A 24,912-nucleotide genomic window follows, 5' to 3' on the forward strand; every position below is an offset into this window, starting at 1 on the left:
GCAACACCTTAGTTGTTCATTGATTGCTTTCTCATATGTGCCAAGACCACGGGCCTTCAGCAGACCAAGTAACACCCCCCCCCCCCCCCCCCGCTCGAGCCAGTGACCTTGGGTCCAAGCTGGTGAGCTTTTTTTTTTTTTATTTAATTTATTTTATTTTACTTATTCATTTTAGAGAGGAGAGAGAGAGGAGAGAGAGACAGGGGGGAGGAGCTGGAAGCATCAACTCCCATATGTGCCTTGACCAGGCAAGCCCAGGGTTTCGAACCGGCGACCTCAGCATTTCCAGGTCGACGCTTTATCCACTGCGCCACCACAGGTCAGGCCTGGTGAGCTTTTTTGCTCAAGCCAGATGAGCCCACACTCAAGCTGGCTATCCTGGGGTCTCGAACCTGGGTCCTTCCGCATCCCAGTCCGACGCTCTATCCACTGCGCCACCGCCTGGTCAGGCCCGTCTGTCTTTATAAATTCAGCCATACACTGCCCAACCCCTCCGAGCCCCCCAGGCAGCCACCGTCGGCAGCCTGGAACGCATCCTTCTAGACTCCGTTCTCTGCAAGTGCGTGCGTGTCAGTATAAGGCACAAAATCATCGACAGACACCGCCCGTCGACTTTCCAGTAAGATGGTGGCTGCACAGCCACCAGCGGTGACAGGGTCTGTGCTGAGTCCCTCAACTGGGGATGTGTGTGGTCAGCCTTTCTGAGACTCTCCCAGCCTGGGAAGTAAAAGTCAGCTCGTTGTTCCAAGCTGTGCCCCTCTGATTACGCAGAACTCAAACCTGCCCTTCTTTCCCCGCGATGGCTTTCCTCGCCGACACCCTGAAATTACACAGATACTCTCTGAGGCTTTCCCCTGTGAATAGAACTTTACTCTCTACTCAGCTCTTTACTCCATCTGGGATTTATGTTTACATACAATCAGAGAATAAGTTTTTCCAACCAGATAGCCATCTCTGTGGATTGGGAGCCCTGACTCACTCAATTACAAAGCCCTTTGATCAGGTGTTAGCTTCTTACACACACACACACACACAGGGGCTGTTTCCTGGTTGGTCTCTTCCTTCTCCCTGACCAGGCTCTGCCCATGGCCATGCGCCTCAGTCCCCGTAGCTCTGTGATGTTCTCATGTCTGGTGAAGAAAGTCTCTCCACTCATTCAGTTTTTTAAAAATGTTTAAGTTTTCACACATTTTCCTTCTATTTTTTCTCATGTTTATTGATTTTAAAGAGAGAGAGACAGGAATAGCAATCTGTTCCTGTATGTGCCCTGATCAGGGGATCAAACTGGCAACTTCCACATCCAGGACGATAACCAGCTGAGCTAACTGGCCAGGGCTCCTTCTAATTTTTAAAAATATTTTTGTCATAAGCCCTGGCCAGTTGGCTCAGCGGTAGAGCGTTGGCCTGGCGTGCGGGGGACCCGGGTTCGATTCCCGGCCAGGGCACATAGGAGAAGCGCCCATTTGCTTCTCCACCCCTCCCCCTCTCCTTCCTCTCTGTCTCTCTCTTCCCCTCCCACAGCCAGGGCTCCATTGGAGCAAAGATGGCTCGGGCGCTGGGGATGGCTCCTTGGCCTCTGCCCCAGGCACTACAGTGGCTCTGGTCGCGGCAGAGCGACACCCCGGAGGGGCAGAGCATCGCCCCCTGGTGGGCAGAGCGTTGCCCCTGGTGGGCGTGCCGGGTGGATCCCGGTCGGGCGCATGCGGGAGTCTGTCTGTCTTTCCCCGTTTCCAGCTTCAGAAAAATACAAAAAATATATATATATATTTTTGTCATAGCTTTAAAAGCCTGGTTTACTTGTTAATATTTCATTAAATCTCTAGATATTTTTATATTCCATCTTCCTATCCAGATTATTTTGTCCAGCATTTTTTAAAAATCTATACTTAAAAACTTGTTTTCTTCACCTAGGTCCAGATCATTCTTGTTAAATTTGTTCCTAGATGTTACTGTTTTTATCACTGTTTTGAGTGGAATTTTAAATTTTTTTCCATCTTAACTGATTATTGGCTATTGACTATATTACATATTTATTTTGTATCCAGCTATTTTGATGAGTTCTTATTCTGATTTTGTCATTGATTCTTAGATATTAGAGCTAAAAATCATTTTCTCTCTTTGAATTTTCATACTACAGATTTCACTTTGTTGTTGTTGTTTTAATGTTAGCTAGAATCTTAATGTTGAATAGAGACACTAGGGGCATCCATGGGTTGGTCCTGGTTGTAACAGTTTTTATTTACACGGCTTGCAAACGTTAGGGGATCAGGGGACGTGCAGGTACTCCAGTACTTTCAGCCTCCTGTCTAGAGCATCTTCACCAATGAACTAAAAGTTGGTTTTGCATCTCATTTGCATAATTGAACAACTTTTTTTATTTGTCTGCTTTTCTGATGTTAATAAAATGAAATGTTTTATCACTTCATATTCATTTTGAAATATCCCCTCATTTTTGTGAACAGTATATTTTATTTTATTTTAGCGAGAGAGACAGGAAGGGAGAGAGATGAGAAGCATCAATTTGTAGTTGGAGCACTTTATTTGTTCATTGATTGCTTCTCATATGTGCCTTGGCCAGGGAGCTACAGCAGAGCGAATGACCCCTTGCTCAAGCCAGCAACCTCGGGTCCAAGCTGGTGAGCATTCTGCTCAAACCAGATGAGCCCGTGCTCAAGCTGGCAACCTCGGGGTCTCGAACCTGGGTCCTCCGCATCCCAGTCCGACGCTCTATCCACTGCGCCACCGCCTGGTCAGGCAGCTCTTCAATGGTTTTAGTTTTCCACATGACATGCCACGTGCTACCAGTCCCTCTACGAGCTTGGCGTCACTGGGAGCTTGTTGGAACGCAGACTCCGTGTTTCCCTACAGTCCCCAGCTGTTCCGCATGGACCTCCCAGTCAAGGAACACCGGTCTAGGCGGTTTCCTTCTATTCAGATTTCTCTTGGGAGTTCAGTAAGGACAGCTGTGGCTGCAGGAGTCTACCACATGCTTTTTCAGCATCTACTGATCCCTAAAAAATTTATTTCTTCCTCCACTTTCGTGGCTCTTGTGTGTTTCAGTGTCTGACAGGCTGACTCTTGCCCAGCCCTGTGTCCCGGAACATGAGGTCCCCCCCACTCAGCCAGCACGGTTGGTCATCACTTAATGTCCTCGTCCACGTCCACGTCTTCGGCTCTCCGAGCATCACAAGGGCCGGGACGGGATGCTGTGCCTCCGCACCCCCTTGAACACGAGCGGTCTTTTACGGCTCAGCTGGGACCCCATTCCCCTCTCTCTGTGTGGATGCTTTTCTCTCTCTCTCTCTCTCTCTTTTGTATTTTTCCGAAGTTAGAAGCGGAAGGCAGAGACAGACTCCCGCATGTGCCCAACCAGGATCCACCCGGCATGCCCACCAGGGGGCGATGCTCTGCCCATCTGGGGTGTTGCTCCATTGCAACTGGAGCCATTCTAGCACCTGAGGTGGAGGCCATGGAGCCATCCTTAGCGCCTGGGCCAACTTTGCTCCAATGGAGCCTTGGCTGCAGGAGGGGAAGAGAGAGACAGAGAGGAAGGAGAGGGGGAGGGGTGGAGAAGCAGATGGGCATTTCTCCTGTGTGCCCTGGCCAAGAATCGAACCAGGGATTTCCACTTGCCGGGCCGACACTCTACCACTGAGCCAACTGGCAACCAGGGCCTGTGTGGATGCTTTTTAATCTTGCTGAGCCACTCCCTTGAGAATCAGGTGAAAGGCCCGGACCCCTCCCCAGAAAAATGCCCATGCACAGAATCCCGGGTGCCAATGGGGAGGCTGCTAGCTGTCGGGAGGACTGTCCTTCCCTGCTCTCCCGTCACCATGGGCTGTGGAAGGCCCCACAGCAACTGCCACCGTCACCAGCCCGGGTGCTGACCATGAGTCAGGCACTGTGCTGCACACCCCCGGGGATCCCTCACTGCGTCCACCCACAACTCTGGGGCAAGTTGTGCATGGCCCCATTCAACTTTATTTTTTATTGATCTGGGAGAGAGAGGGCAAGAGACAATGATTTGCTTTTCCCTTATACACATTCATTGGTTGATCCCCGTACGCCCCCTGACTGGAGATTGAACCTGCAACCTTGGTGTACCAGGACGACGCTCTAACCAGCTGAGCTTCCCAGCCAGGGCCCAGCCCCATTTTACAAACAAGAGAAACCTGATTTCCTTGAGAAACAAACTCTGAAGGCAAGGACTGCTCTTGGGTCTGGGGACTGGACCAGCCAAGAAAGTTGCTATGGGTTACAGTGCCCCCTGCTGGTGAGCTACCCACAGGTGCCAGCCAAAGCCGCCCATCTCAGAGGGACAGGCAGCCAGGGGCCCAGCTGTGGACAGATGCAGCTCGCCCTCAGGAAGGGGCCCTGTGAGGCTCTGCCCAGCGTGATCTTGTTTCAGACACAATAGCCTTGGTTTCTGGACACGGGTCCAGCATGAGAGGGCCTGTCCCAGGATGGGCAGGGGCACAGAGCCAACAGCCAGGAGCACCGAGGAGGGGGCAGGCCCCTCCCAGCAGCTCCCCAGGGAAGCAGGAACCCTGGCGGCTGTGCCCTGCGGTCCCCAAGCAGAGCTGCAGGGCAAGGGTCGGCAGTGTCCTCCCTGAGGGTTCTTGAGGACACAGCTCTGGTCCCTTTGAAGGTCTCCGGGGGTAAGGGGAAGGGAAGGACCACGGGGCCCCGCCAGCACAGTCCCAGGAAGAAGGCAGGAGGAGAAACCGAAGAAACAGGGCTCCAGGGGGCCCCCACCCACCTCAGAGCAGAGCACTGGCCGAGGCCACCGGCAGGGGCTGGGGCCCAGCCACAAGCTGCGGGCACTCCTAATCCCGCCCTCTCCCGCCATGGGCCCCCTCTGTCGGCAACAGACAGCCGCTAGCAGGGATCGACGTCCACAGAGTCTGGCCAAGCTGGGTGTCTCTGGGCATCCTGGCACCCCCGAAGGAGCCCCCAGCCCTCAAGGGAGGTAGAGAGCTACCAGCACGTAGATGACCCAGCTGGTGGACACGAACACCCCGAAGAGCAGGCTGAACAGCACGAGGGAGCGGGCCTTGCGAGAGGCCTCCTCGGCCTGGGCTAGGTCTCCTCGGCTCAGGGCCGCACGGGTCTGCAACGAGACAGGGTGCAGGGGAGCCGACTGGGACCCGCAGTCCCCCCCAGCGCAGCACTGCCGGGGCCAGGCCTCAGGCTGACTGGGAACCTGAGCCCCTGAGAAGCCTGGGGCCGCCCGGAGCAGTGCGGGTGAGGGCTGCTGGCTCCCGGGCACCTGCGTGGGCCTGGCATGACCCACAGCCTCAGCCTCGTCCCCTACAGTCCCCCCACTCTCCTGACGCTGCCATCTCTGTTGTTTCCACTTTGTAGGTGAGGAAACCGAGGTTCAGAGAGGTTAAGGGGCATGCCCGGGGCCACAGAGCAGGTGGCCCTGGCTGGCTGGTGACCGGGGAGCCCAGCCAGTGGGGAGGTCGGGGCTGTGGCTGGGGCCGCTGCAGGCAGAACACCCCAGAGGCCGGCCTACTCGATTAAAGCGTCCTCACGCTGGCCCTGGCTGGTTGGCTCAGCAGTAGAGCATTGGCCTGGCGTGCAGGGGACCCGGGTTCGATTCCCGGCCAGGGCACATAGGAGAAGCGCCCATTTGCTTCTCCACCCCCCCCCCTTCCTCTCTGTCTCTCTCTTCCCCTCCCGCAGCCAAGGCTCCATTGGAGCAAAGATGGCCCGGGTGCTGGGGATGGCTCCTTGGCCTCTGCTCCAGGCGCTAGAGTGGCTCTGGTCGTGGCAGAGTGGCGCCCCGGAGGGGCAGAGCATCGCCCTCTGGTGGGCGTGCCGGGTGGATCCCGGTCAGGCGCATGCGGGAGTCTGTCTGACTGTCTCTCCCCGTTTCCAGCTTCAGAGAAAAAACAAAAAAACAAAATAATAATAATAATAATAATAATAAAGCGTCCTCACACTGGCATCACTGGGTCCCCAGAGCCTAACCCTGTGCCGGGTGGAGGTTGGAGGCTGGGAGGGAGCTGTGGTGGGGGCAGGCGAGTGGGTGGTGGTGAACAGATGGAGACCAGAGACACGGGGAGGGGGGTGCGGATGGGCGAGTGGTGACTAGACAGCCGGGCAGCTCCATGGAGAGTCGTGGGCGGGAAGAAGAAATGAGTGGGGCGGGTCTCTACCCTTTACACACAAGCCCTGGGCCAGCAGCTCCCTGGGCCTTGTCAATCATTCACACCTTCATGGTGAATTGTTTCAGCCCAACTTTCTAGAGCAGATCCTGAGGGTAGGGGCAGAGACAGAGAGGGAAGGACAGAAGAGGTGTCCCTCCAAGAAGGACAAGGGCCCCAGCGACAGTGACACCGATTTCCCAATTCCCGCCACCCTCCTGCGAGGGGAACAGCAGAGACCCAGTGGTGCGCCCCCGCCCCCGCAGCGTAGCCGCGTGAGTGCCTGTGTAAGGGCTGTCCCCGGGGCCGCCCTACCTCGTGGGAGTACACGATGGCGATGAGCCCAGTGAGCAGGCAGCAGAACAGGGTCACCAGCACCGACTCCATCATGTAGTCCTTGGGCAGGGGCCGGTGCTCCACCATGGCGGGCGCAGGCATGCCGGCCATGGCGCTGTTGTACTGTGGGGGCGGAGGCCGCGGGGCCATGAGGGCAAAGCCCCAGCCCGCGGACACCACGTGCGGACGCTGCTAGGGAGGGTCACTCCACCCACGCCTGACACACACACACCCTCCACCCCGGTGAGGCGGCAGGTCACCGAGGGGTCGGGTCAAGGCCCCTTCGGCCCCTCCCCCCGTCACTCGGCCCCAGGAGTCCTCTCAGTTCTTCCCTCTACAAATTGCTGGGTCCAGGGTCCGGTCACCAGGGGTCTCCATATCCTCATGGGGCTCCTCCCCTGGGGGACCCCTAAGCTCCCCACCAAAGGCAACCCAGACATTTTGTTTTCTCCTAAAAATCTAATCCAATCATCTCTCGCCCAGAGGCCCTGGGCCCCTGACAGCAGACCCCTCCCCTTCCCATTCTCCCTGCCCCACTGAGTGAACAAACCACCACTGTCCCCAACACTCCAGCTGGGTGACCGCCTGTGTGACCCGCCTGTGCGGCCCCCTCTGGCCACAGCGCCCTTCCTCCCCTTCTCGGCCTCACGCTCCCGCTCCTCCCTCAGAACCCAGCTAAGCGAGGCCTCTGGCTGCCTCCTGGGCTCACCCCCACCCCCCAAGGGGCGGGAGCCCTTTCCTTTCTCCCCTCAGGGCCCCAAAGCCCCCTCAGCAGGGTGGCCAAACTCTCTGGGGGGTAAGCGAGGAGCAAGCGGAGGATCGGGGCAGGTAAGGGGCGAGTGGGGGGGTAGGTGGGTACAGAGCCGGGGGTGGGCAGGGCGATGTGGGCCAGGGGCACCCCACTCACCACTGGAAACGGTGCGAACAGCTGCTGCGGGGTGGGCGCAGGGTAGAGGGGCGTGGCTGGCGGCGGGTAGAGGGCCTGGGGCGAGGGCCCCGGCTGGAACAGGACCGGCCCCTGGGGGAAGGGTGGGTACAGCAGGTGCACAGCCTTGGGGTCCGGCGGCGCATAGGGCGGGGGCTCAGCCACGAAGCCGATGTTGGGGACGCCGCCCGCCGCCACCTTGGGCCCCAGCCTGGCACCGCCCGCAGCCTGAGCTTGGGCTGGGGTAGCCGCCGAGGCTTCGGCCTCGGAGTCGGCCAGGGGCTCCTCCGGGGCGGGGGTGCTGCCCCCGTCGGCAGCCGCTTCCTCACGGGGGCCTCCGTCCTCATCCAGGGGCTGCGGGCGGCGCGGGAGCTGCGGGAGCTCGGGGCCTCGGGCGTCCTCAGGGGCCACGGGGTCGGTGCCCCCTTTCGTGTGTGCTCCTGGAAGAAATGGCAGGTTTCATGAGACCACTGAGTCAGAGGGGACTCCTCCCCACACGCCCCAAAACAGCCCCTCCAAGGACAAGGTCACAGTGCGATCCTGACCCTTCCAGGACCGCGCTGGAGCCGCTCCAGGCAGGGCCCACGAACAGTCTCTACCCACAGAGTGAAGACGAAGAAACCGAGGCTCAGAGAGGGAAAGGGCTTTGCAGAGGGTCACACAGCCAGTGTGGCCAGCTGTGTTGGCCCACAGGCCCCGCCTCTGCCCCCCCACACGCAGGCCCCGCCCCTGCCCCCCCACACGCAGGCCCCGCCCCTGCCCTGCTGGGAGGTGGTCCCAACAGGTGGGACCAAGAGAGAAACATGGAGAGCAGCACCCCAAAGGGGTGGATGAGGACAGGAACTGAGCCAGGCAGATTCCTGGCGGGACCCTGGCTAATGGAAGACTTCAAAGAGCCAGGAAGTCTCTAAGGGCACAAGGAGCAGAGCTGCCAGGAAGCCCGGGCTCAGAGGCCCACCTGGCTGCCGTCCTGCCCCCAGCACCACAGGATAAGCTCTTTGGGCGCCAGAGCCAGTCTCAGCGGGTCCCAAAGACCCGCTGCACTCCTGAGGGCATCTGATCAGGGGAGCGCCCCGAGGCCTCAGGCCAGCATGGAGGCAGGGCCTGGAGGGGAGTCCTGGTCAAGACCCCGCCGCAGAACGGGCAGCTCCGAGCCCAGGGACGGGCTTTTTAATTTTTCTTTTCTTTTCTTTTCTTTTCTTTTTTTTTTTTTTTGTACTTTTCCGACGCTGGAAATGGGGAGGCAGTCAGACAGACTCCCGCATGTGCCCGACCGGGATCCACCCGGCACGCCCACCAGGGGGCGATGCTCTGCCCATCTGGGGCGTCACTCTTTTGCAACTAGAGCCATTCTAGCGCCTGAGGCAGAGGCCACAGAGCCATCCTCAGCGCCCGGGCCATCTTTGCTCCAATGGAGCCTCGGCTGGGGGAGGGGAAGAGAGAGACAGAGAGGAAGGAGAGGGGGAGGGGTGGAGAAGCAGATGGGCGCTTCTCCTGTGTGCCCTGGCCGGGAATCGAACCCAGATTCCTGCACGCCAGGCCGACGCTCTACCACCGAGCCAACCAGCCAGGGCCTCAATTTTTTTTTTTTTTTAATTTTAGAGAGAAACATCAATTTGTTGTTCCACTTATCTAGGAATTCATTGGTTGATTCTTGTATGCACCCTGACCTGGGATCAAACCCGTAACCTTGGCGTCTCAAGAGGGTGATCTCACCAACTGAGCGACCTGACCAGGGTGAGACTTGCTTTGGAAGTTCATTTCCTAAGTGTCTTTATGGTTATAGAAGGCAGAGAGATGAGTAAAATAGACACAACAAAGACAGCTCAGGAGAAGGTAGAGGCACCTTGCTGAAATCCCCCCACTTATCCCTAACCCCCCAACAGAGCTGATTGGTGGCATCAGAGGCCAGGGGTCCTGGGGGGAGGGATCCCCAGTGTCAGAGAGCGCTGAGCTCTGAGAGCTCCCTCCCCACCGCCTCCCGGAGGCCAGGGGTGCACCCAGGGGCTCTGCTTCTCACGCCTTTATCCTCCCTGTTCCCGTTTCTCAACCCCTTGAATCTGGACTTGGCTATATAACTTGCCAGTGGAACACAGATAAACATCTTAAACACCAGAGGCTTTAAAAACCTCTCTCTCCAGATGACCAGGGGCTGAGGGGGAGATGGGGAGTTAGCGTTTCACGGGGACAGGTTTCAGTTTGGGAAGATAAAAACATTCTGGAGATGGTGGCACACAATGTATTTCATGCCACTGAGCGGCACACTTAAAAATGGTTAAGATGGTCATTCTTATGTATATTTTACCAGTTTTTTTTTAAACCTTCTCTCTCCTGCTGATGAAAACTAAAAACTTTAGGCAAAATGCAAAACTATCCACAGTCACTAAAAAGAGAACAAAAGCAGGCAGGTGGCAGAACGTAGCCAAACCAGAGGAGCAATACTCACAGGGTGAGTGTCCCCTTTCTTTCCTCTTGCTTCCGCAAAGTCTGAAGGTCCCAGCCCCAGATAGAGCAGCAGAATGCGCGGAAAAATTCCACCAGGAACCTTGTCATTCTGCCCAGAGTACTGTATTTTAATCCGCGGGTTACATAGAGACACCAAGGCAGGATACAGAAGAAGTTTTAGGAGGAGATTTATTAATAAGCCGGCTACAGCCTGACCAGGCGGTGGCGCAATGGATAGAGCGTCGGACTGGGATGCAGAGGACCCAGGTTCGAGACCCCAAGGTCGCCAGCTTGAGCACGAGCTCATCTGGTTTGAGCAAAAGCCCACCAACTTGAACCCAAGGTCGCTGGCTCCAGCAAGGGGTTACTCGATCTGCTGAAGGGCCGAGGTCAAGGCACATATGAGAAAGCAATCAATGAACAACTAAAGTGTTGCAACGTGCAATGAAAAACTAATGATTGATGCTTTTCATCTCTCTCCATTCCTGTCTATCTGTCCCTGTCTATCCCTCTCTCTGATTCACTCTCTGTCTCTGTAAAAAGTAAATAAATAAATAAAATTAAAAAATAAAAATAAAAATAAGCCGGCTACATATGACTTACACGGGGTATAGTTCACCCAAATCGTGCAGCCTCGATCATAGTCCTGAGGTTGGTTATATAGACAGGATCACATACTGGTTGGGGGGAAAAGGAAGGGAAGCATGATACAAAAGTCATTTACTGATAAGCTCACAACATTTATCTATAGGATCTACTAAAAGGAAAAACATTCCTACACATCAAGACCATAAGATAACACAGTAGTGATAAATGTTTTACATACCCAACACAGTAGCATAAATGTTTTATATATCAAAGACATTCCCAAATCTTCTAGGGTTTTGGGGGTTTTTTTTGTTTTGTTCTGTTTTTTCTCCTCAGAAGGGAAGGGTGGCCCTGGCCGGTTGGCTCAGCGGTAGAGCGTCGGCCTGGCGTGTGGGGGACCCGGGTTCAATTCCCAGCCAGGGCACATAGGAGAAGCACCCATTTGCTTCTCCACCCCCCCCCTCCTTCCTCTCTGTCTCTCTCTTCCCCTCCCACAGCCGAGGCTCCATTGGAGCAAAGATGGCCCGGGCGCTGGGGATGGCTCCTTGGCCTCTGCCCCAGGCGCTAGAGTGGCTCTGGTTGCTGCAGAGCGACGCCATCGCCCCCTGGTGGGCAGAGCGTGGCCCCTGGTGGGTGTGCCGGGTGGATCCCAGTCGGGCGCATGCGGGAGTCTGTCTGACTGTCTCTCCCCGTTTCCAGCTTCAGAAAAATACCAAAAAAAAAAAAAAAAAAAAAAAAAAAAGAAGGGAAGGGTAAGGGGGGGCTGGTTCTTCTTTTTGAAATACCAGGATCAACAGTTCTGCTTATCCTTGACATCTTATCACAAGAGAAGCCAGGAAGGGGCCCTGCAGAATGGACAGAGGGTGGGAATCCTAGAGAGGAAAGAGCTGCAGAGGGGGGTTCCCTAGTTCTTCATGCAGCACAGGGTGACCTTTGTCACATATAATGACCAAGGACTTTCTCAGATTTGCTACTGAAAGCCTCACATCCTGAAACACCTCTTAGTCCCAGGCAACTGAGTTGGTGAGTCACCCTAAAATGGACCCACACACATCTTAGACTCACTCATCATCCACATATGTAGGGGACAGACCTAGACCAGCATAAGAGAGACTGAGAACGGGGTCACCAAAACAGCCAGAAAACAGTCAAGACAATGGCAGGAAGTACATACCCATCAATAATTGCTTTAAATGTAAATGGCCTAATTTACAAAAGACAGAGTGGCTAAATGGGTAGAAAAGAAAAAATACCCATCTGTATGCTGCCTACAAGAGACTCACTTCAGATGTTGGAACACACAGACTTAATGTGAAGGGATAGAAAAACAGATCCCACATAAATGGAAATCGAAAGAAAGCTGGGTAGTTACAGTATTATCAGACAGAATAGACTTTAAAACAGAAAAACAGCCTGACCAGGTGGTGGCGCAGTGGATAGAGTATCGGACTGGGACACGGTGGACCCAGATTCAAGACCCCAAGGTTGCCAGCTTGAGTGCGGGCTCATCCGGTTTGAGCAAAGCTCACCAGCTTGGACCCAAGGTCGCTGGCTCGAGCAAGGAGTTACTCGGTCGGCTGTAGCCCCACAGTCAAGGCACATATGAGAAAGCAAGCAATGAACAACTAAGGTCTCGCAATGAAAAACTGATGATTGATGCTTCTCATCTCTCTCCGTTCCTGTCTGTCTGTCCTTATCTATCCCTCTCTCTGACTCTCTCTCTGTCCCTGTAAAAAAAAAACCCCAAAAACAGACAAAAACATGGTGACAGAAAATGATTTGACTTTGGGTGATGGGCACACAATACAATCAACAGTTCAAATGCTATAGAGATGTTCACCTGAAATCTATGTGCTCTTATTGATCAATATCACCCATTAAATTTAATTTGTGTGTGTGTGTGTGTGTGTGTGTGTGTGTTTCTGAAGTTAGAAATGGGGAGGCAGAGAGCCAGACTCCCTCATGTGCCCGACCAGGATCCACCCGGCATGCCCACCAGGGGGCGATGCTCTGCCCATCTGGGGTGTTGCTCTGTTGCAACCAGAGCCATTCTAGTGCCTGAGGCAGAGGCCACAGAGCCATCCTCAGCGCCCGGGCCAACTTTGTTCCAGTGGAGCCTTGGCTGCGGGAGGGGAAGAGAGAGAGAGAGGAAGGAGAGAGGGAAGGGTGGAGAAGCAGATGGGCGCTTCTCCTGTGTGCCCTGACCGGGAATCAAACCTGGGACTTCCACACGCTGGGCCAAGACTCTATTGCTGAGCCAATCAGCCAGGGCCTTAAATTTAATTTTCTAAATAAAATTCTTTTTTTTTTTTTTTTTTTATTTATTTATTTATTTTATTTATTTATTCATTTTAGAAAGGAGAGAGAGAGGGAGAGAAGAGAGAGACAGAGAGAGAGAAGGGGGAGGAGCAGGAACCATCAACTCATATGTGCCTTGACCAGGCAAGCCCAGGGTTTTGAACCGGCGACCTCAGCATTTCCAGGTCGACGCTTTTATCCACTGCGCCACCACAGGTCAGGCTAAATAAAATTCTTAAATAAGAAAACAAAGACTAATAAGACACAAAGAAGAACATTATGCAATGAAAAAGAGGTCAATCCAACAAGAGAAAACAACATTTATAAATATTTATGCACCCAACATAGGAGCACCTGAAGATACAAAGTATCAATAAATACTAGCAGACCAAAAGGGAGAAGTAGACAGCATTACAATAATAGTAGGGGACTTGAATCCGCCACTTACATCAATGGATACATCATCCAGACAAAAATCAATAAGGAAACACTGAACTTAACCAATACATTAGATGAGATGGCTTTAACAGATATATACAGAACATTCCATCCAAAACCAACAGAGTACACTTTCTTCTCGGGTACACAGGGAATATTCTCCAGGATAGATCATATGTTAGGCTACAAAACAAGTCTTAAAATTTAGGAAGATTAAAACCATATCAGGCATCTTTTTTTTTTTTTTCCTGAAGCTGGAAACAGGGAAAGACAGTCAGACAGACTCCCGCATGCGCCCGACCGGGATCCACCCGGCACGCCCACCATGGGGCGACGCTCTGCCCACCAGGGGGCGATGCTCTGCCCATCCTGGGCGTCGCCATGTTGCGACCAGAGCCACTCTAGCGCCTGAGGCAGAGGCCACAGAGCCATCCCCAGGGCCCGGGCCATCTTTGCTCCAATGGAGCCTTGGCTGCGGGAGGGGAAGAGAGAGACAGGGAGGAAAGCGCGGTGGAGGGGTGGAGAAGCAAATGGGCGCTTCTCCTGTGTGCCCTGGTCGGGAATCGAACCCGGGTCCTCCGCATGCTAGGCCGACGCTCTACCGCTGAGCCAACCGGCCAGGGCTCATATCAGGCATCTTTTCTACCCACAGTGGTATCAATTACAAGGGGGGGAAAAACTGGGAAAATCACCATAGTTGTAGATTAAACAATATGTTCCTCAAAAACCAACAGCTCAAAGAAGAAATGAAAAGAGAAATCAAAGAATATCTTGAGACAAATGAAAATGGAACTACAACATACAAACATTAATGGGACGCAGCAAAAGCAGTTTTAAGAGGAAAGCCCATAACAATAAATTCCTACATCAAGAAAGAAGAGACCTTGGCCAGCTGGCTCAGTGGATAGAGTGTCAGCCCGGCATGCAGACATTCCAGGTTCAATTCCCAGTCAGGGCACACAGGAGAAGCGACCATCTGCTTCTCTCCCACTTCTTCTCTCCCTTCTCTCCCTCTTCCACTCTCACAGCCAGTGGCTCAAGTGGTTTTAGGGTCGGCCCAGGGGCTGAGGATAGCTTGGTTGGTCCCAGCGTCAACCTTGACCTGATGGGGCTGCAAGGTGGATCCCAGTCAGGGTGTATGTGGAAGTCTGTCTCACTACCTCCCCTCCTCTCACTTAAAAAAGAAAGAGAGCCTGACCTGTGGTGGCGCAGTGAATAAAGCGTCAACCTGGAAACACTGAGGTTGCCGGTTCAAAACCCTGGGCTTGCCTGGTCAAGGCACATATGGGAGTTGATGCTTCCTGCTCCTCCCACTTCTCTCTCTCTCTATCTCTCCCCTCCTCTCTAAAATTAATTAATTAATTAATTAAAAAATAAAATAAAAAATAAATAAAAAAAAGAAAGAGAGAAAGAAAGAAGAAAATACTTAAATAAACAACCTAACTCACCCTCAAGCAACTAAATAAAGAGCAAACAAAGCCCAAAGTTAGTAGAAGAAAGGAAAAAAAAGATCTGGGTAGAAATAAGTGAAATACAGACTAAAAATACAGTAGAAAAGATCAATGAAATGGAAAGCTGGTTCTTTAAAAAGATAAACAAAATTGGCCCTGGCCGGTTGGCTCAATGGTAGAGCATCGGCCTGGCGTGCAGGAGTCCTGGGTTTGATTCCCGGCCAGGGCACACAGGAGAAGCACCCATCTGCTTCTCCACCCCTCCCCCTCTCCTTCCTTTCTGTCTCTCTCTTCCCCTCCCGCAGCCAAGACTCCATTGGAGCAAAGATGGCCCGGGCGCTGAGGATGGCTCCATGGCCTCTGCCTCAGGCGCTAGAATGGCTCTGGTTGCGACAGAGCAATGCCCCAGATGGGCAGAGCATCACCCCCTGGTGGGCATGCCGGGTGGATCCCGGTCGGGCGCATGCGGGAGTCTGTCTGACTGCCTCTCCGTTTCCAGCTTCGGAAAAAAATGCAAAAAAAAAAAATATATAAACAAAATTGACAAACCTTTAGGTAGATTCACCAAGAAAAAAAAAGAGAAAACTCAAAATCGGAAATGATATAGATGCTACCACGAATACCACAGAAACACAAAGGATTGTAAGAGACTATGAACAATCATACACCAATAAATCTGACAACCTAGGAGAAATGGATACATTCTGAGACATATACAACGACCAGGACTGAATCAAGAAGAAATTAAAAATCTGAACAGATAAATACTAATAAGGAGACTAAATCAGTAATCAAAAACCTTCTGACAAACAGAAGTCCAGGACCAGAAGGCTTTGCTAGTGAATTCTACCAAACATTCAAAGAATTAACAACAATTCTTCTCAAATTCTTCCGAAATACAGAGGAGGGCACACCTTTAAACTCATTTTACAAAGTCAACATTACCGGAGACCAAAACCACACAAGAATGCTATCAATAAATAAATAGATTTACAGGCCAATATCTCTGAAAAACACAGAGGCAAAAATCCTCAATAAAATATTAGAAAACAGAATTCAACAATATATTAAAAGTATCATACATCCCCCCCCCAAAAAAAAAGTAGCACACACCATGACCAAGAGGGATTTATTCTAGTGATACAAGGATGGTCGGCTGGTGAACCTGGGATGAGGGACCCCCTCAGTCAGGAGGGGAGCTCAGGGCCCAGGCCACCTTCCTGTGTCTCCTCAGTGGCCTCATTCTTAAAAACAACACCTGGGGGGGACAGGATTAAACGAGTGTGTGCCGTGAAGTGAGCAGGCTCTCAACTTTCACTGGCTACTGCTACCACTGTAGTTAGGAAGGTCAGCCCTGGCCGGACAGTTCAGTAGGTGGTCGTTCTAATGCCCAGAGGCAGAGGCGGATTTAACGGCAGCACACCGGGCTCATGCCCTGGGCCTCAACTTCTGAAGTGGGCCTCAACTTCTGAAGGGCCCCACAAAACCCCAAATTGTTCTGACCTGTGGTGGCGCAGTGGATAAAGCGTTGACCTGGAAATGCTGAGGTCGCCGGTTCGAAACCCTGGGCTTGCCTGGTCAAGGCACATATGGGAGTTGATGCTTCCTGCTCCTCCCCCCTTCTCTCTCCCTCTCTCTGTCCTCTCTAAAAATGAATAAATAAAATAAAATTTTTAAAAAAACCCAAATTGACACTTTTTTCTAATGACACCAAGTTTGGTTTCATGTGCGCAATTTTAACATCAATAGTACATAATATTTTTTATTTATTTAAAAATATAGTTAAGCCTGACCTGTGGTGGCGCAGTGGATAAAGCGTCGACCTGGAAATGCTGAGGTCGCCGGTTCGAAACCCTGGGCTTGCCTGGTCAAGGCACATATGGGAGTTGATGCTTCCAGCTCCTCCCCCCTTCTCTCTCTGCCTCTCTATCCTCTCTCTCCTCTCTAGAAATGAATAAATAAAAAAGAAAAAAAAAATTAAAAAAAAAAAATTAAAAATATAGTTAACATGTATTTTTATTTTCCCTGTCTCTTTTTTTTAAGGGGCTCAATATTTTCTTCTGTGCCTGGGGCCTCAACCGACCTTACTTTGCCTCTGCCCAGAGATTGCCAGTTCGATCCTTGGTCAGGGCACATACAGGAACAGGTGGATGTTTCTGTCAATCGATATTTCTCTCTCTCTCTCTCCCTTCCTCTCTAAAATCCAGAGGAGGTAGGTTTTAAAGTTAGGAAGGTGAGAAAATGCAAGGGTGTGTGCTCAGTTTGGGGAAACTATAAGAAGTGAGGGGAGGGGGAGATGAAAATTATTGGGAAGTGAGGTCCACATTTGAAGTCAGAAAGGCCTCACCAGTGGTGGTGCAGTGGATAGAGCATCGACTTGGGACGCTGAGGTCCCAGTTTGAAACCCCAAAGTCGTTGGCTTGCAAACAAGCTTGCCGGCTTAAATGTGGGATCTTAGACAGGATCCCATGGTTGCTGGCTTGAAGCCCAAGGTTGCTGGCTTGAGCAAGGGGTCACTGGCTCAGCTGGAGGCCCTCAACCCCCTGGTCTAGGCACGTATGAGAAGCAGTCAATGAACAACTAAAGCAACACAACTAAGAGTTGATGCTTCTCATTTCTCTCCTTTCCTGCCTGTCTCTCTTCCTCTCCTTAAAAAATAAAGTCAGAGCCCTGGCCGGTTGGCTCAGTGGTAGAGCGTTGGCCTGGCGTGCAGAAGTCCCGGGTTCGATTCTGGCCAGGGCACACAGGAGAGGCGCCCATCTGCCTCTCCACCCCTCCCCCTCTCCTACCTCTCTGTCTCTTCCCCTCCCGCAGCGAGGCTCCATTGGAGCGAAGATGGCCCGGGTGCTGGGGATGGCTCCTTGGCCTTTGCCCCAGGCGCTAGAGTGGCTCTGGTCGCGGTAGAGCGACGCCCCGGAGGGGCAGAGCATCGCCCCCTGGTGGGCGTGCCGGGTGGATCCCAGTAGGGCGCATGCAGGAGTCTGTCTGACTGTTTCTCCTCGTTTCCAGCTTCAGAAAAAAAATAAATAAATAAAGTCAGAGCCTGACCTGTGGTGGCGCAGTGGATAAAGCGTTGACCTGGAAATGCTGAGGTCGCTGGTTTGAAACCCTGGGCTTGTCTGGTCAGGGCACATATGGGAGTTGATGCTTCCAGCTCCTCCCCCCTTCTCTCTCTCTGTCTCTCCTCTCTCTCTCTTTCTGTCTCTCCCTCTCCTCTCTAAAAATGAATTTAAAAAATTTTTTTTAAAAATAAAGTCAGAAAGGTTTGTGATCATTAAGTTGTATCCAGAGAGCTTGCTCATCTACTGGATTGTGGTGGTGGCCTAAATATCCCTGGGGGGGGGGGGGGCACCAGCCAGACCCCGCCCAGTAGAGACCTAGTTAGACATCCAGGATTCCCAGGGCAGCTCTCAACCTCACCCACCGAGCCAAGGGCAGAGTTTAAAAACTACAAAATCAAGGCAATACACCATTGGGGAACACAGGGAAATGTGAAGCAGTGTTTGCTGCAACACAAGGACTCGGGGTGCCACAGGCTGACCTGATTATGAGGCTCTTGGCCAATATCCACCAACCCTGCTGTGCCAAGTCCCAAACCACTCCCTAAAGACGCAGCCACGCAGAGGCACCAGCAGCCTGCCGTTTAAACAATCCGCAGGCCGTTTTGTTTTGTTTTGTTTTATTGAACACCCACTATAGACCTGTGTTCGAGATCAGAAATCTAATTCTGCACACAAACCGTAAGAAAATACCATCATTCGAGCAGGTTCCTGTGCCCTGGGGCTGCTAAGCAGAGGAAGCTCTGCAGGTAAGAGGTCAGAGTGACTAGCAGTGACAGGGCTACCAACAGCCGCGACCTCACCATGCGTCACCACGCGTTGATTACGTGCTGGGCCCTGGGTGCATAGACATTACATCTGAGTCCATGTTGCCACCACAGGAACTCGGGGTGTGTGACCCCCACAGACAGAAATGTGACTTACACGTTCCATGCCTCAGTTTCCCCCTCTGTAAAATGAAGGCTCTTCTAGTAACCATCATTTAAAAACGCTAACAGGGACCCCCCCCCCCCGTGACGAGGCCCCCTGCTGAGAGCTGTTACAGTGTCTCAGGTCACCCTCCCCTGGGCTTGTCTTTTTCTCCCCCCATTCCACAGATGTGAGGACTGAGGCTCGCAACAGGTAACCCGAAGCTCAGCCTCTCCGGAGACTGGTCCCTGCGGGATGCTGGCGCGGCAATGCCCACGGGGCCGCCGGGCCCCTGCCCCAGTTATCGAAACAAAAACCGCAGTTGCCCTGGGCCCCGGCCGGGCAAATACCTGGCCCGATGGCGCGGAGATAGGGCCGCAGAGTAAACAAATGCGCCGGACCGCGGCTGGGCTCTCGGGTTCTCAACACCCGAGCCTCCGCGGGACATTCCGGCGGGGAGGGGACCGAGAGGTGGGGTGCGTGCGGAGGGGCTCGAGGGTCGAGGGAGCGCCCGTTCGAGCCGGTGGCAGAAGAAACCCAGGCGTTCCCCCACCCCAGGTTGTCGTCGGCGCGCCAGGCAGGGCGGCTCCGCACCGCACCGTCCCCACCCCGATCCTCCCCCTCCAGCCTGCGACTCCCGGGGGCAGGCACCGAGGGAGGGAGAGGGTTCTCGGTCCACCGCTCCTCCAGACTTGGTGCGTGTGTACGTGTGTGTGCGGGGGAGGGGGCGGGGGTTTCCTGAGTGAGCCTTTCCGCGGTCGCGCCCATGTCCGCCCATCCCGCCGGCTCCCCCAGCGACCTCGGGGTCGCTGATTCAGTCGGTGGGGTTCCTCCGTCCCCTCGGCCACCCCCCACCACCACCCCACTCTAAGGATGTAAGCCAGCCGGAAGGGTGGGCAGTCCCCAAAGACAGGCGGCGCGTGGGGAAAGGGAGTGGAAAAGGCCTCCCAATCGCCCCTGCTCGATCGCGGGCTGCCCGCCCTGGGGGACCAGCTGGGGCTCCGGGGGCCCCAGGCCGGTGCCAAACGCCGCTTGTCCCTCACTGCCCCTCAGGGGCGCCCGCAGAGCGGCAGGGGCCATGGCCGAAGCCGCCCGAACTTTCCACTGCAGCCTCCGGTGCCCCCACCCGCTCTCCCCGGTCCCGAGTGGGTTCTGTCCTGGGGCAGGCCAGGCGCCTGCGGGAAGAGCCTCCAGCCCCTCCGCCCGCGGCCCGCCGCGGGGACCCGGGAGCCGGGCTCTGGGGCCGCGCAGCAGGCGCCGGGCCCCGCGTGCTCACCTGCGTCCATGGCTCGGCCGGCGCCGTGCGCGGAGCAGCGCGGCTCCCCAGCTTTCCCCCCGCCCCGCGCCTCCCGCCGCCGTCGGGCCCAGCTCCGCTTTCGCCGCCGGCTCGGGTTTCCTGGTGCCGGCTGCACGACCGGTTAATAATTGACCGCCCGCGCTGCCCACGGCTGTGTCAACAGGTGGCTTCCGCGCGCCCCGCGCCGGGCAGAACCTGCGTGCGCCCGCCCGCGGGGAGGGACGGTCGCGGCGGGGAGTTCCAGCCGCGCTCGGCCGAGTTGGAGGCGGCGGGAGCCCGGCAGTAGCCGGGCGGCACTGGGAAAGTGCAGGGCGATGCCTGCAGATGCCCACGGGCCAGGAAGGCCGGGAGAGAAGTGGTGGAGACAGGCGCAAACTAGACCGCATAACTGGGTGTATGTGAGGCCAAAGAGGATGGGGCGGGGAAGGGGGGACCATAGCTACCCAATCCTGCTAATGACAGTAGAAAAAATGAGGCCAAGAAAAAACCACCATTAGAATGACGCAATAATAACTGCTACAGGTAGCCCTGGCCAGGTAGCTCGGTGTTGGAGCATCTAGTCAGGGCCCCTGTAAGACTCAACCAATGAATGTATAAATGGGTGGAACAACAAATCCATGTCTCTCTCCCCAGCTGCTCCTCTCTCTATAAAATCAATCAATAATAATTGCCACAAGGCAAGTACCACCAAAAGTTAAACTTAGTGGGGAAAGTGGTTTAAACAGGCCCATGGTGGCACAGCGGACACACCTGGAATGCTGAGGTCGCAGGTTCAAAACCCTGGGCTTGGCCCTGGCCGGCTGGCTCAGTGGTAGAACGTTGGCCCGGTGTGTGGAAGTCCTGGGTTCGATTCCTGGCCAGCGCACACAGAAGTGCCCATCAGCTTCCCCCTTCCCCCTCTCCTTCCTCTCTATCTCTCTCTTCCCCTCCTGCAGCCAAGACTCCATTGGAGCAAAGTTGGCCTGGGCACTGAGGATGGCTCCATGGCTTCCTCCTCAGGCACTAGAATGGCTCCAGCCCCAACCTAGCAACACCCCAGATGGGCAGAGCATCGCCCCCTGGTGGCCATGCTGGGTGGATCCCAGTGGGGCGCATGCAGGAGTCTGTCTCTCTGCCTCCCCGCTTCTAACTTCAGAAAAAAACAAACAAAAAACCCCCTGGGCTTGCCTGGTCAAGGCACATAAGGGAATTGATGTTTTCCTGCTCCTTCCCCCTTTTTCTCTCTCTCCTCTCTAAAATGAATACAATCTTTTTTTTTTTTTTTAAGTGGTTTAAACAAACAGAATTATCTGCACAAAGTAACTCCTGCAAAATACTTAGGAAGCAAAAGGGAAAACCAGCAAGTTCACAGCATAGAATCCAGGTCAGCACCACCAGTGACACAGGAGGGATTGGTCACCCCACCATGCCGGAACCCAGCCAGACCCGCCCCGAGGAGCTCTCTCAAAACACAGGATGTCCTGATTTTTCATTAGGATTCCCATTTGGCTCTTAAAAGCTACATTTAAAATTTTTTATTTAATTATTTATTTTTTACAGAGACAGAGAGTGAGTCAGAGAGAGGGATAGATAGAAACAGACAGATAGGAACGGAGAGATGAGAAGCATCAATCATTAGTTTTTTATTGCACGTTGAGACACCTTAGTTGTTCATTGATTGCTTTCTCATATGTGCCTTGACTGCGGCCCTTTAGCAGACCGAGTAACCCCTTGTTGGAGCCAGAGACCTTGGATTCAAGTTGGTGAGCTTTTGCTCAAACCAGATGAGCCCGCGCTCAAGCTGGTGACCTCGGGGTCTTGAACCTGGGTCCTCTGCATCCCAGTCCGACGCTCTGTCCACTGCGCCACCGCCTGGTCAGGCTAAAAGCTACATTTTCATAATGTCTTCTCCATTGTTAAGCACTCTAATCCATGTAATTTCTCTTGAAATGGGTTTTCAAAACTTTTTTATTTGAAAGTCATTTTTAAACTCGGGAAAGAGCTGCAAAATTGGTACAAATGACTCAATAATGTCTTTTCTAACCTTTTTTTGTTGTTGTTGCCAGTACAGAATCCAGTTCAGGATGATGTGTTGCATGAAGGAGTCATGTCTTCAAACACATTTATGGACCCCTTTCAAAACGCTTCCCCACCTGGTGTTTCACCTGGAGCCTCTCCGACATGATCTGGCCCACGTGTGGCACCTGATGACCGCCCTTCCGTAGCAGCTGTCCTCGTGGCCTTTGTGACCTCAGCGAGTTCACCTTCAGCAGGCGCTATCTTGTCGAGGGACGCTGCGGGTGCCATGCCTGTGTCCTGGGATACAAGACAGTTCTGCATTTGTCCCCAGAGAGCCTTTTGTTTATTTATTTTTTTTTTGCATTTTTCTGAAGCTGGAAACAGGGAGAGACAGTCAGACAGACTCCCGCATGCGCCCGACCGGGATCCACCTGGCACACCCACCATGGGACGACGCTCTGCCCACCAGGGGGCGATGCTCTGCCCATCCTGGGCGTCGCCATATTGCGACCAGAGCCACTCTAGCGCCTGAGGCAGAGGCCACAGAGCCATCCCCAGCGCCCGGGACATCCTTGCTCCAATGGAGCCTTGGCTGTGGGAGGGGAAGAGAGAGACAGAGAGGAAAGCGCGGCGGAGGGGTGGAGAAGCAAATGGGCGCTTCTCCTGTGTGCCCTGGCCGGGAATCGAACCCGGGTCCTCCGCACGCTAGGCCGACGCTCTACCGCTGAGCCAACCGGCCAGGGCCCCAGAGAGCCTTTTGGAAGTCAGCAGCTGTGGACCACGGGTGGGGTTTCTGCATGATGTGGGTGGCCCACGTGCAGTGAAGGCCTAGGGTCCCATGTAGGGATGACTGTCTTCCTACCCAGAGCCCCTAGTCAGTGGTCGGCTCCAGTCTCACAGTAGGGCAGGTCCTTCTAGGCTCCAGCTGCATGCAGAGGGCCGGTTCCAGAACCCTGCCGCTGCATGGGGGACCGTGGCTTTGACTCCCACCCCCCAAGGCACTGTCTGTTCCTGGTCCCCATTCTGGGCAGCTCGGCCTCAACCACCGACTGGCAGGAGGACCTCTCCATCCCAGGGCCTGGATATCTTTGCACAGGGTTGGATTTCCCTTTCCGGTCCTGGGACAGGGAGACCGGGCACTTGCTGTCTCGCGTGTGCACGTGCACGAATATGGTACGTCCGCTCCTTGTGCCTGCAGACTCGGCTCTCCTGGCTGGACGTCCAGATGCAGCCGCAAGCCTCCGGTGAGCCATGGACTCACTCTGCGCCTCAGTTTCCCCATCAGGATTTGTTAGAACCCAAAACAAACAGAGACCTGTCTTGAAAATTCCCTGAAAGACAAAACCAGTTCAGTCACTCTGAGCTTAACTGAGTTTATCTTACAGGACTAACTTGACCCGGGTTATTTCTTGCTTATGCCTCTGGAAACTGACACGAGGTACCACGAACCAATTTAGGGAACTTCTGATATGCCCAGTCAGTGAGAAGACATCACGGCCCCTCACAATGTAAGCTGCTTCGGAATAACACACTTGAGTCTCCATGTTTTGGTTTGAGGGCTCCTGGTTCCAAACTGTCTGCTGGGTGCGAAATAAACTTTTACTAATGCCTACTTCAGTGATTGGTTTTACTCTCTGAACATTTGACAGGTTGTTGTGAGGCTGTTGCTATTAAGATACGTAACCAAAGGTTGTTTATCTCCACTTAATCCAGCCACAACCATTTCAGACAGAGCAAGCACCGGAATACAAAACCATGGTTCTCCCTGGGTGAGGGGTTATGGGGCTTCTACTTTTATGGGTGCTTGTGTGCATCTTTTTCCTGCAATGGACACGGATTAATTCTGTGACTGGGAAGCAACAGAAACACTACTTGACATTTCAGGCACCTGGTCAACTCTTTACTGGTTCTTTTTTTTTTTTAATTTTATTTATTCATTTTAGAGAGAAGAGACAGAGAGGAGAGAGAGAAGGGGGGGGAGGAGCTGGAAGCATCAACTCCCATATGTGCTTTGACCAGGCAAGCCCAGGGTTTCGAACCGGCGACCTCAGCATTTCCAGGTCGACGCTTTATCCACTGCACCACCACAGGTCAGGCTGGTCAACTCTTTAAATGCGGAGTGCCAGCTTGTGAGAGCCTGATCTGCAGTTGGCACAGTGGATAAAGCGTCAACCTGGAGCGCTGAGGTCGCCGGTTCAAACCCTGGGCTTGCCTGGTCAAGGCACATATGGGAATTGATGCTTCCTGCTCCTCCCCTTTTCTCTCTCTCTCTCTCTCTAAACATGAATAAATAAAATCATTTTTTTAAAAAAGCTTAAAGAGGAGACTGGAGTGGACTGACGTTTTGGCAGGTGGTTGGCGAGGTTGAGGGGGTGGCAGGGACAGCAGCCTCTTTCCCACGCTCCAGGGACCTGGAGGGGGTGGGGGACAGTGCAGATAGGAGCAGAACCCCAGAGGGTAGTCACACATCACTCTCCACGTTCTGCCTCCCCTGCTTCTGAGAAACCCAAACCCCGAGAGTGACAAGTCTCAACCCCACGCCTCATTCAGAGACACGAGATGCTTACTGTGCGTGGCGGGGAGGCTGGGCGGAGCAGCTAGCCGCGGCCCCCCCTTCCCGGCGTTTCTGCTCTTCAGACAAACACCAAGCAGGTGCTTGCAGAGTCTGTGCTAGGGGCTCTCCAGGAGAAATGCCCGGGTTGCTGAGGACGCAGGCTGGGTTGGCCTGGTCCAGCGAGGGAAGGGATGCTGGGAAGAGGACGTCGTCAAAGGGTGGAGTCGGAAGGAAGGGTGTACAGGCCGGGCTTGGTGGGAGTGTGTGGGGTAGATGAGTGGAGGACTGGCTGATATGCATATGAATCACATGCTCCCTTTGCCCCGTCTAAGAACTGGCTAGCCCAGGGAAGGGCAGTCTCTCCCTGGGTCTGTGAGGCCCCAAAGGCTAGAGCAACAAGAATGCAAAACGTAAGAAAGTCTAGTTGCCTGACCAGGCAGTGGTGCAGTGGATAGAGCATTG

The 24,912-nt window shown here is 53.8% G+C and overlaps 1 protein-coding gene across 2 annotated transcripts; it reads right to left on the reverse strand.

Annotated features, from left to right (window-relative positions):
• Positions 1–2,520: 2,520 nt before the first annotated feature.
• Positions 2,521–20,095, reverse strand: PRRT1B (proline rich transmembrane protein 1B). 2 transcript variants are annotated; one of them, XM_066255901.1, is made up of 4 exons: positions 19,878–20,090; positions 7,396–7,853; positions 6,468–6,611; positions 2,521–5,110 (listed from the first exon to the last, which is right to left on the reverse strand). In XM_066255901.1, exons 1-4 carry the CDS (start codon positions 19,885–19,887, stop codon positions 4,961–4,963), a joined length of 762 nt encoding a protein of 253 aa, XP_066111998.1. In that variant the 5' UTR covers positions 19,888–20,090; the 3' UTR covers positions 2,521–4,960. The 2 variants fall into 2 exon arrangements, with proteins under 2 accessions (XP_066111998.1, XP_066111999.1); XM_066255902.1 differs by lacking the exon at positions 2,521–5,110 and adding an exon at positions 5,864–6,262 and having other exon boundaries at positions 19,878–20,095.
• Between the last annotated feature and the right edge of the window lie 4,817 nt (positions 20,096–24,912).

This window comes from Saccopteryx bilineata, chromosome 2 (genome assembly GCF_036850765.1).
Source record: "Saccopteryx bilineata isolate mSacBil1 chromosome 2, mSacBil1_pri_phased_curated, whole genome shotgun sequence".
NCBI lineage: Eukaryota > Metazoa > Chordata > Mammalia > Chiroptera > Emballonuridae > Saccopteryx > Saccopteryx bilineata.